Raw genomic sequence first — 11,592 nt, forward strand, 5'->3', positions numbered from 1 at the left:
GGGCAGCTTTTTCCCCCCAAGCTAACTCTCTCTCTTTTGCCGCTGCAGCCGTGTTGCTTTTTTACGAAAAATGGACTCGTAGTCACTATATGCTTGTAGTAGCACATCCATTTCTGTCGGGGAAAAAACGCAGACCTATTTTTGCTTGGTCCTGTTGCCATGGTGACTCGTAATGTCTTCACTCCATTGTTCAGGGCTTTTTATAGTCGCGCTGCACGCACCTAACTGAGTCAGACAACTCAGAGTTGATTAAACCAACTCTTTTCAGCTGTTCTGAAACCGAAAACTCCAAGTTTTCCATCTCTGGGTAAGTCAACTCAGAGTTCAGGTTTGAACTCTGAGTTTGTTAAACCTCCTTCTTGAAACGGGCCCCAGGACTGTATATAAAATCTCAGCAACAACTTCTCATCTACAAGATTGTTTGTGCAGAATCTCATGCCCCCAAACGTGTGTGGTTAGATTAAAGACAAGAAATACCCAAAAGATTATCACTGAGGTAGGAGAGGTTTCTGGTGTGACTAGTTCAGCATGTCAACAAACATGTGCTAAGACAGAGAACATGCTAAGCATCTTATGGTGTTATGGGCATTTAGGCTTTTAGTCCTATTATTGTTAAAAATGTATGACTGGCTAAGTGGATGTTGACAGTTTTTATTTTGGACCACATCTCCTTTTGTCTCAGGCTCTTCCACCATCCTGCCCTCTACAAGCATATCCACAAACAGCACCACGAGTGGACTGCTCCCATTGGAATCGTCGCCATCTACGCCCACCCTTTGGAACATGTGGTGAGTGAGCCCTCCTGCCCATCATTTCATTTTCTCTCTGTCACATTCTTGAACTCACTGCATTTGAGCATTATAGTGTTTATTTCACTGTCAGTGTGGACTGTGGAGAGTCTGCAGTGGCTGGTCTCCCCTCTCGTCACTGAGCCTCAGACCAGCTGCCGCTGTCACAAATAAATCAAACAGGATTCACCTTTCCATCTGAACAAACCTGATCCTCGTCCTCCTCGGCCATCAACCCTGTTTGTTTTTCCCATTTGTTGTTAGATTGCCAACACGCTGCCGGTGTTGATTGGGCCTGTGATCCTGGGCTCCCACCTGGCTACCACCACTCTTTGGCTTTGCCTGGCTCTGGTCACCACCACCATTTCCCACTGTGGTTACCACCTTCCCTTCCTGCCCTCCCCCGAGTCCCACGACTTCCACCACCTCAAGTGAGTCCACCTGCCAAGTCTTGTAGGAGTGCTTTTACTGGGAGTTAGTGGGTTTTGTTTTATATTCATGTTTTGAGTGAGTTTAATTTTTTTTAAATGAAGGAATTTATCAGTGTTGAATATTAAAAATGAATCACTTTTTTGACTGGTCAGCACTGTATTTTTCGGCCTAGTTAGCAGATAATGTTCTGAACTGTGCTGCTCAGCACCACGCTCGCTAGTTCCTATGAATAGCAAGTCTTCATGGCAACATTTGTAGGATAAACTACAGTCCAGGTTCATGGTGATAAAATGATGCTTAATTAAAGGTAGGGTTGGTAATCCTGGAAAAACCAGCAAGAGAAAGCTCAATTTTGAAAGTAGCTGACTGAAGAAATCCCATCCTTTCATTCTGACTTCTCTCCAAATCCACCCCTCCAAAACACAACGTGCACTGCCTGACCACTACTTAAATATTTCAGTAAAATAACAAATGCCCCCCAAACAAAACAAAACCTAAATTACCTGTCCCAACAGAAATACGACCACAACGGCCTCACGTTTCATCCTATTTTATTCTCTCAGTTGTCGCTGTCGTTCAAAAGTTGCACCAGTGTTAATTCTGGTTTTACTTCTTGCAGCACCCGACTCCAATTTTTAGTTATAACTTTATTGAATATGATGTTACCCACCCAGATCTTCCGAACTGTAGTTGGGGACCTCTGGTTCATAGCTAAACTGGGTTAGCCCTGGCTCATAGCTGGTAACTAGCCTTAGAAGTCCGGGCTGTTCCAGCAGAGAGGAGTGAAGAGGGAGATTGGCTAACGCAGTTCAAAACACAGGCTTTATTCCATCTGGGTAACATGAACATGTGGCCTTGGACACCCAGTTAACTGCATTACAGTCCTATCAATACACTTAGATTTGACTACTGTTGGTATTTTCTCCACCAGTGGCTGCATGTAAAAGGAGTCTGTTCCGTGCTGCAGTCTTCACACACTCATACTGTGCACGCCGCATGCAGGTAGTAACTTCTGCCAACAACATCAACATTGCTGTAAGGTTATACGTCTTAAAGGGGAAGGCCTGGCCTGTTACAATGGCCTCTCTTTGCAAACGAAAGCTGCTAGCTTGCTAGCTTTAGCTAATGAAACAGAGCATTAAGACATCTAACTGCAGTGCCTTGTGGGAGACTCTTGGCTTGTGCATTGAGTGCGTGGGCAGAGTGTGCACAAGTAGGAAATAGGTTGAGAGGCAGGTAGGTGTTCAATGGTTTTACCTGGGACAAAGAAAGTTATTGGTCAGGCTTTTTCCAGCCCTGCTGCTGCCTCAGATGGAGGATTTATTTCTTTATGGTGTCAGTGCATTTAATGTGTTCATTGCCATTGGGATGAAAAGAGAAACTCAAGAAATGTAACAGAAAATGTTTCTGGAAGGACTCACCAATCCTACCTTTAACCATACACTGGAAAACGACTAAAAAGAGAACAGGGATCCCAATTTTTAATAAATGTTATTTTTGCTCTATCTTTCGCTCTTGTGTTCACACATCCTTCCTGGTTCCAGGTTCAACCAGTGTTTCGGGGTCTTCGGCGTGCTGGATCGGCTCCATGGCACCGACACCAAATTCCGGCTGACCAAGCAGTATGAGCGCCACATCCTGCTCACCAGCTTCACCCCGCTGACCGAGAGCATCCCTGACACACCCAAGGATAAACTTTTAGATCCCAAGAACTGGGAGTAGGCAGAGGTAACTGGAGGAGGGCATGGTGAAGGTTAGGTTCATATTAAGGAATAGTTCAGGACTTTTTAAACTGGTGTTAAAACAATATTGATGTGTGCCTACATATGTGAGAATAGGTCTGTCGTCACTTCTCCTGCTCTCCACACTGACCATGAATGTTTCCCCCAGAATGTAATGCTGCAAAAAATGAGGCTCAGAATACAAAACCCCCTTCTATAAACAAACAAAGAAAAAAAGCACCGTTTGTCTGAGGCTCAAATGCGGCTTCAGGTGTCCCACTAATTTGGCTTGGTATAAGTGGTATAAGGTGGCTTGTCCTTCTTTTAGTTCACTGGATAGTAACATTACCTTTCTGAGCTGCAGCGGAGGAAGTCTGTTCTCATGTATATTACTGTTTTAACACCAACTTGAAAAATCCCAAAGTATTCCACTAAGGTAAGGGAACACACATCTACAGGGTAACAGGCTTCACTTTCTCAATTAATTGATGGCCAGTGATGACCTGTGACTTCTAACCTCAGGCCAAGTTTGACTTTATCACTATGATATGTGGAGATAATGTGAAATCAATCTAAACAAGCCAGGTTTGATCATTTTACTCCACAAAGCTGTCGGTCACTTTGAGGTTATGAACATCATCAGCCTTAATTGTTAATTTTCCCAACAGAAATATTGTTTTTGTACTTCATCAGATGTGCAGGTTTCATGCAGTTTTAAAAGTTTGGCCTCCACTCTGGCAATTATTTACCTGGTTATTCCCATGATTTCACCTTCTGTGAGCAAAGCAGGTAACAGATGAGGTTTATGTCAGTGAAAAAATGTTTCAATTTTCAGCTGCAAACAAAAAACAGGTTTTATTCCATCCCTTGTTCCTGGTTAAACTATGGCAGCGCATTCACCAAAAGGAAAAAAAAAATTGGAGAATCTTATCTTGTATTTGTGAACATACTAAGATCTGGTATTACAAGATCTTTTCTTGTAATTATAAGATATTGCAGGGGGCCGGAAAACTGCAGACTTTGCCTGAAAATCAGGTTTTAACAAATTATTTAGTATCAAAGTAATTCATTGAGAGTTGTCAGTACATCCAATAATGCATAGCAAAAGTGAACTGTTAGTAGCTAATTCGGCATACATAGTCAAAAAATGCCTCAACTTTGCTGCCTACACTTCACTATATAAATGTACTGAACAGCTGGAAAGCTGTAGAACCTGCTTGAGAAACATTGGGTTTTTAAGATTTCTTCAGTAGACTATTAACCTAATCCTGTCAGCCCATTCAACAGTAGGCTTGGTAGCAAAGTGAACTGCTGATTCAGCAAGCTGAGTGTTCCAAAATGTAAACAAATATAGCCCAGGCTAAAAATGGTGCCCACATTGTAACACACTCTATCCATGGCAACATTATATAGCCTACTTCCTGTTTCTTGTCAAAGTTTATATCAGTTCACACAAGTGATGATTATTAATGTTTAATGCTTTGTCACAATTACGAGATCTGCAGATCAGGATCTAGTAGTAATAGACTCAGTTATGGTTGCCATTTAAGAAGAGAGGCACTAGGCTATGATGATATCTATATAATGAATATGATCTTATAACATTTTGTAAAATTTCACATTAACCATTAAAAGTTTAATCGTGAACTGTGAGAATGTAAATTGAGTTAATACTGAAGAAACCTGAAGGTTTGATCTTTGTGGCCTGAAAACAGTATGCAGGCCTGATGCTGCTCTCGCCCATACAAGAGGAAGCCCAAAGCAGTGTGCAGGTCCTCCAGGTCCAAGTTAGACAGGACGCTCCTCTGAACCTGTGCCTCCACTCTGTTCCCACTGGGTCCGCTACAGCCCTTCAGTAGAACCACAGCAGACTGGCACAGCAGCCAGTCGGCTAGCTTCTTCATGCCAGCGCTGTCCTGGTTGGCTAGGGCCTTTCGTCTCCACAGGCTGAGATGTAGCATGTTAGCGGCTACACGAGCACTGGGGCGCTGCAGAGTACACAAAACATGAATAAGTGTTGTAGTATCAGATACTTGGAGTATATTACTATTACCACACTACTGCAATTAAGGGCAGCACTGTCATTGTACTGTTTTTTTTTTTACTGTAAAGTCACTGATTATATCCATATATGACAGAAAGAGAGAGAAACAACTCTAAAGTCATATCTTGCACTAATCATGTACAAAATTACCAGAAACCATTGTTGAGCAGTATATATTTATAGTGCCAGGACTATCTTCTACATGTGTCCTTTGCCATTCGTTTTGTGATTCATGTGGCTGCTGTAGTGCTACAATTTTTCACTAGGTTTAATAAAGTATTACCCATCTTATCAAATAAACAACAATGATAATAATAATAAAAAAAATACTGAAGAAACCAGAAGGTTTGATCTTCGTGGGTGGCTGTGGCTCAGGAGGTAGAGCGGGCCGTTTCCTAACTGGAGGATTAGCAGTTTGATTCCTGGCTTGTCCAGTCAACATGCCAAAGTGTCCTTGAGCAAGACACTGTACCACCAGTTGCTCCCAGTGATAACACCAGTGTGTGAGCATTTGTGAGTGTGAAAGTGCTTTGAGTGTGCTGTAAAAGCGCTATTCAAGTATAAAACCATTTACCATTTTGATCTCAGTTCAAACGCACCTTATTTCCTGAGGTAGCAGGGGAGGGCAAGGAGCTGGGCTGGGGCACGGGGGAGCAAACAGAGTCATCCTTCTTCTGCTGCAACGAGGGCAGCTACATCCGTCAAATTGTACCAAGTACACAGGAGGTGGAGAGAGGTGGTGGTGGAGGACGTGATTGTACCAAGTACACAGGAGGTGGAGGACGTGGAAAGAAAATAATGGCTGTGAAAAGTTACACAGGATGATGTGCCACCTCAAATTCTGGGCACCTTGTAAAAAGACCCCCCTACACACACATGTTCCCATTTAACTGTATGTTAATTAGGCTCAGAGTAATTAAGTTATCAGGACAACAATCTGGTATGAGCATGAAAAGACTAATTGTGTTTAGATTATACACTGTAATGATGGACAATGTGTCACCACTCCCTGCCATTATGCAAGAGTGAAGCCAAAAGATCGTGAAGATGGGGGATGGCCATCTTGATTTTCTGTAAAAATATTCTATTACAACTTAAAGTCATGTAGTCAAAATGTTACTTAGCTAAGGGTAAAAAAGTATTAACATTATTAGTATTAACAAAGTACTAACAGTAAAAGTATTCATTATGCTGAATGGCACATTGAACATTATGTAGATCATATGATTTAATTATAACTACTGAGGCTTTATTGTGTTCATTACATTAAATATTGCAGCTGGTAAAAGGTGGAGCTAGTTTTAAATATCGGATCTGATGTACTGCTGGGTAGCTTGTGATTTCTCCACCAGAGATCAATAAAGTCTTATGATTACACTGTATTTTTGCATAATATGGTTCTGAAAAGTAACTAGTAGCTAAAGTTATAAAATAAATATAGTGGAGTAAAAAGTACAATATTTTCCTCTACAATGTAGTGAAGTCAAATTATTAAGTAGCACAAAATCAAAATGCTCAAAATACAAATACTTGAGTACAGTAAATGTACTTAGTTACTTTCCAACTGCAGAATGGGCCAGGTCTGTGAACATGTAGGCTAGGTAATCAAACTTATAACTGATATGGACATGCAGTACAAGTAGCTGAGTAAACAGATGCATATATAAATAAGCAACAACAACATATACAAGATAAACAGTCTGGGTAAACTGTAAACAAACCACTAATTTTTTGACTAAATTTCATAATCACAAAGAAATGAAGGTCAGGTTCATTAATGTACTGGATATACTAAGAATATGACAAGGTGTCTTTTTGTATTTCACGACAGCAGCAGCGCAGCTCTGCAGTGGTTGGCAAAGTGTGTGAAGTTAACACCTGAAACTCAAAGCATCCAAATTATATAATTCATCATATCATCTCATCTCATTTTCTATACCGCTTAGTCCCGAACGGGGTCGCAGGGGTGCTGGCACCAATCCCAGCCGGCATTGGGCGAAAAGTGGGGTCCACTCTGGACAGGTCGCCAGTTCATCGCAGGGCTGACATGTAGACAAACAACCACGCACACACTCCTACAGGCAATTTAGAGACACCAGTCAACCTAAGCTGCATGTCTTTAGACTGTGGGAGGAAGCCAGAGTACCCGGAGAGAACCCACGCAGGCACAGGGAGAACATGCAGACGCCAGTGGCAGCATCGAGACACCAGAGGGCAGACTTGAGCTGTGCAATACATTAACCATCATATGCAGGTCTCATTATTCCAGCTTGGTATGTACAGATAGATATTGTTAAAAGTACTAAATTATTATTTCAGTCTTTCACTTCACAGGTATCTGTTGCTACTGTACTGTATGTGGAGCTCATTTTTAATTATTTTCTATTGGACTATAACTGATTACTTAAGAAAATATAAATCTGATAATAATCAATCTAAATGATTCTTTAGTTTCTAAAATTCAGAGCCCAAAGTGAAACTTTCACAATACAAACATAAAAAATTATGATATTAAAATGGTGGTGTTCTTTTTCTGTCACTCAGCTAATCAGTCAATCTAATCAGTTGTTATAGTCTATGACAAACCACCATATGATCTCTTCATACAGTATTTTAAAATCTTAAAGTAAGTAGTAACTAAAGCTCTCAGATAACTGTAATGGAGTAAAAAGTACAATATTTCCCTCTGAAATGTAGAGGAGTACACGTATATAGTAGTATGAAAAGTACAAATAAGAAAAGAGTGTAAAAGTACAATATTCAGATTTTTTAATGAAATAAAAGTAGCAATACCAGACTATTTCACAAGTACAAGTCCTGCTTTTAAAATGTTACTTTACTAAAAGTACCAAAGTATTAGCATACTAGTACTAAAGTAAAAGTAGCCTACTCATTATATAGAATGGCACATTTTACATACAAATATATCATTGATGCATTATTGTGTTCATCACGTCAGTGTTGCTGCTGTTAAAGGTGGAGCTAAAAATAATGGTATTATTTTACTTTGCTGGGCTTGTGAACTTCACACCTGGGGATCAATGAAATCTGACTATGGGTGTCACAACTCACTCATGGTGGTAAATAAACTGCTGGCGAAAATCTGGTGGCGCTCGGGGCGACAAACAAAAAGAACTGTGTGGAAATATGATGATGGAGACAAGACTCAGGGGTAAGTGACTCGTTTATTTGGCTTTTATCATTTCGATAGAGTCAATTTTTGCTGAGTTTAAAGATGCAGCTGGGCGCAAGACTGTAGTAGCCTAATAAAGCAGTCAGCAATGGGGAAGTTCGTGTGCAGTGTTACCTGAAACACAACATCGTTCACCGTCTGCACAAACACTGCAGTTGTTATGTCTGTGTTTGCTCTTGTCTTTCAGTAAACCAGCATAGTCCCATCTGTAGCCTATTATTCATATAATGTTTCATTAAATTTAATACATGGGTTATAAGGGTAATGAAGTCTGGATAATGGATGAAACAGAATTTGGTTAATAAAATGTCAGAAATATATTGAAGGTCAAATCAAATCAAATCAAATTTTATTTGTATAGCGCCAAATCACAACAAAAGTCATCTCAGGACACTTTACAAAGTAAGGTCTAGACCTTACTGTTATCAATATTATTACATAGGGAAAACCCAACAAATCCCCCTTGAGCAAGCACTCAAACCTGATTTTAAGTTAATAATAAATTACATGAGTTGTAAACTTCAGGTTCAACTTTATTGTGCCAGAGGGGGGAAATTTGTTTCACAGTCACCTTAAAACTGAATAGAGTGCAGAAGAAATAAAAGAATTTTTCGCTCTGTTGGTTTTTGTTTTTGGTACTTTAAACCTCCTTCTTTTTCAAAGCAACATATTTGTAGCCTTGCTAAAACACAATTTGTAAGATATTTATAAAGATTTTCTTGATAATTAAAAAAGAAAATCTCAACAGCTGCAGTGACTAGTTATTAATTGTCTGTTCAACAGACAAAATAAATTTTTGTTCATTTTGATTTTGAATAATTGTTTACATTGTTTTTTTTATGCAACAACAACAGAGACTCACTGGTTCCATCTTCTGAATATTTTTTACTGATTTATACCCTTTGTTCATAATAAACTTTCTTTTTTTTACATTCTGGTCAGGCAAAATGACATTTGACATGTATTTTTTTGTTTGGAGACACAAGGAGAACTGCCACAACAAGCAGCAGTGCCAGCGTACAGGTAATAATGCAACACCATTTCTAGAAAACAGTTAACGGCAGCTTGGGTAAAACCTGACATTTCACAAAATCTGGTAAATGTGACATCAATTCCTGGATTTAATTCCAGCAGAGTGAACTGATTCAGTTTGTGTTTCTAGGCTTTCACTAAATGCACGGTGCATTTGTTAGACACATTTGTGCATTTTACATTTAGCGTTTAAGAGGAAAAAGAACATTCATTGTTTCTGCTGGATTTAACCCTCAATAATTTCTGCATACCTTGGCCCCTATATTTATACTTAAACAGGTGATAATAGTCTCAGTTATTTTAGAGACTTTTCTCCACCGTAAGACGTTTTTGTGGGAGATGTAGTGTCCTCAGAGTAACAGAGGGTTTATACACAATTGTTGGCTTTTCTCTGCGCAGGAGGGCCCTGGAGGACTGTGGGACTCTGTGAAGAAAGCTGTGCTTGTCATCGGATCTGGATTCTTATTCTTGGCTGCATTCGGCAACTCACTGACATGGTAGGATCTGCTTACATGTTACAGTGTCAGCATACAATGAACCAGCAGTTTATAATAAAATGAGCCTGAGGAGTATTACATTAATGATGAGACAGGACTAAATATGACGAGACATGAGGTCTGCTCAGGCTGGGACTGGACATGACATGACAGGACTAATTGTGACTTGATGTGATATAATGGCACTAGATATATAACGGAACCAGACTAGACATGACGTGAAGGTATATGTTCAACAGGTTAACTGTGTTTATGCTTGGTGGTTTGTATGGAGTGTGACTGGATATTTACTATGGTGTTTCCCTGCATTTCATACTGTGGCTTCTGACTAGGTTGTCTTTAAAGTGGTTTTTTAGGGCATCATCAAGTTTGCTAGTTAAGATGTGGTAGGACTGGGTCATGAGACAGGACTTGAGGATAAGAGCAAAGTATTGTACATATATGATAGGATAGCATAAGTGGGTTGTGAGGGTGTCACTGGGGTTTTGCTGGGTGGTTTCTTATGTCTTCTGAGTGTTTGTTTTGTTGAGTGAGGTATTTGGTTGCTAGAATATTTCATGGCTCTTGCTAGACTATGGGGAAAACATAGATGCTGGATTTAAATGTCCATTACCTGGAAGAGCTAAAGAAACCATGACACCAATTCCTCCTACAGGTATCTTCAGAAATTCTGGGGAGCTTCAGGAGATTTCTGGCAGAACCTGTGGACCACGTTGTATGTGGCATTTGAAGGACATGATGCTGCTTTGTTCTTCTTAGGTAAGAAGCCACTGGTTATTTTTGAAGAACATGTTGCAGCACTATGAAGTATTTATCATTGCATTTTGAAATTATATTAGGCACATCTCCTCTGACACACAAACAGGGGTTCGCTTTCAAAATTATAGGAATGCACAAAAAGACACCTTATTTGGTACCAGCTACAGAGGAAATGACGTGTTCAGTTCTTCATATCAAGTCACAACATCTGGTGTCAACTTGCTCACTTTTTTGAGACAGCCATCATGTTGCTCTGTCATGAACAGTCTGACTGTTTCTGCACATTGGAAGGAATTATCTAGAGATGCACCGATTGCAGCAATAAGGGAACGGGTTTGAGCCCCGGCCGACCAGGGGCCTTTCTGTGTGGAGTTTGCATGTTCTCCCTCTGTCTACGTGGGTTTTCTCCGGGTACTCCGGCTTCCTCCCACACTTCAAAGACATGCAGCTTAGGTTGATTGGTTACTCTAAATCACCCACAGGAGTGAATGTGAGTGGTTATTTGTCTATATGTCAGCCCCTGTGATAGGCCTGTCCCGCCTGGTATAGACACAAGTGCCAGCCTCACTCGAGGTGCACATGATGTTCCAGTACAAATACCTGGCACTCTACCTGCACTATGTAGGTTACATTCTGAGCTTAGTGCTCCTGACTCTGCCTCGTCAGCACCTGGTTAAACTCTACCTGTATGTCGTCACAGCCCTTCTGCTGTTTGCTGGTCTCAAAGTGCTGCAAACACTATGCTTTTGGTCTGTGCCGCTGTGTGCATGACATGAACTGTCGTGCCTCTAGATCTAATGGCGCAAAATCAAAAGTCTCAGATTGATCAGCCGGTCACTGGTCAAGGCCGATCACACTGAAACCTGAAAACCAGCCGTTTCTGAGCCCCGCCACTTGATCGGTGCAGCTCTAGAGTTATCCCTCGTTATGGATCTAGGACATTATGTATGAAATTCTTCCATAGTGATAACATATTATGAATCTCAGAAGGTACTAGTCTGCTTATTGTTTTGACTGTTCCCTGTAATGTCAATCAGTCTTTATCAGAGTCATTTCAAGAATTTGAGGATGGGAAAAAATATTTTAAGAGATCCTTTTGTTGATGTGACCTGAAGACTTTTAATCA

The 11,592-nt window shown here is 40.5% G+C and overlaps 2 protein-coding genes across 2 annotated transcripts in view; both read left to right on the top strand.

Moving 5' to 3' along the window:
* Positions 1-5,316, top strand: part of faxdc2 (fatty acid hydroxylase domain containing 2) — an 18,262-nt gene extending 12,946 nt beyond the window's left edge. The window contains exons 7-9 of the mRNA XM_020611951.1: positions 683-788; positions 1,053-1,219; positions 2,765-5,316. Coding sequence (XP_020467607.1) covers positions 683-788; positions 1,053-1,219; positions 2,765-2,942 — 451 coding nt within the window. The 3' untranslated portion in view covers positions 2,943-5,316. The remainder of the gene's footprint in view (positions 1-682; positions 789-1,052; positions 1,220-2,764) is intronic.
* The window catches only part of LOC109966826 (fatty acid hydroxylase domain-containing protein 2-like), a 23,280-nt gene continuing 16,588 nt past the window's right edge, over positions 4,901-11,592 (top strand). Inside the window, exons 1-4 of the mRNA XM_020611990.1 lie at positions 4,901-4,936; positions 5,574-5,693; positions 9,610-9,707; positions 10,363-10,466. Of these exons, the coding sequence (XP_020467646.1) occupies positions 4,901-4,936; positions 5,574-5,693; positions 9,610-9,707; positions 10,363-10,466 (358 nt within the window). The remainder of the gene's footprint in view (positions 4,937-5,573; positions 5,694-9,609; positions 9,708-10,362; positions 10,467-11,592) is intronic.

The sequence above is a fragment of the Monopterus albus genome, unplaced genomic scaffold (assembly GCF_001952655.1).
Source record: "Monopterus albus unplaced genomic scaffold, M_albus_1.0 scaffold119.1, whole genome shotgun sequence".
In the NCBI taxonomy this organism is placed as follows: Eukaryota; Metazoa; Chordata; class Actinopteri; order Synbranchiformes; family Synbranchidae; genus Monopterus; species Monopterus albus.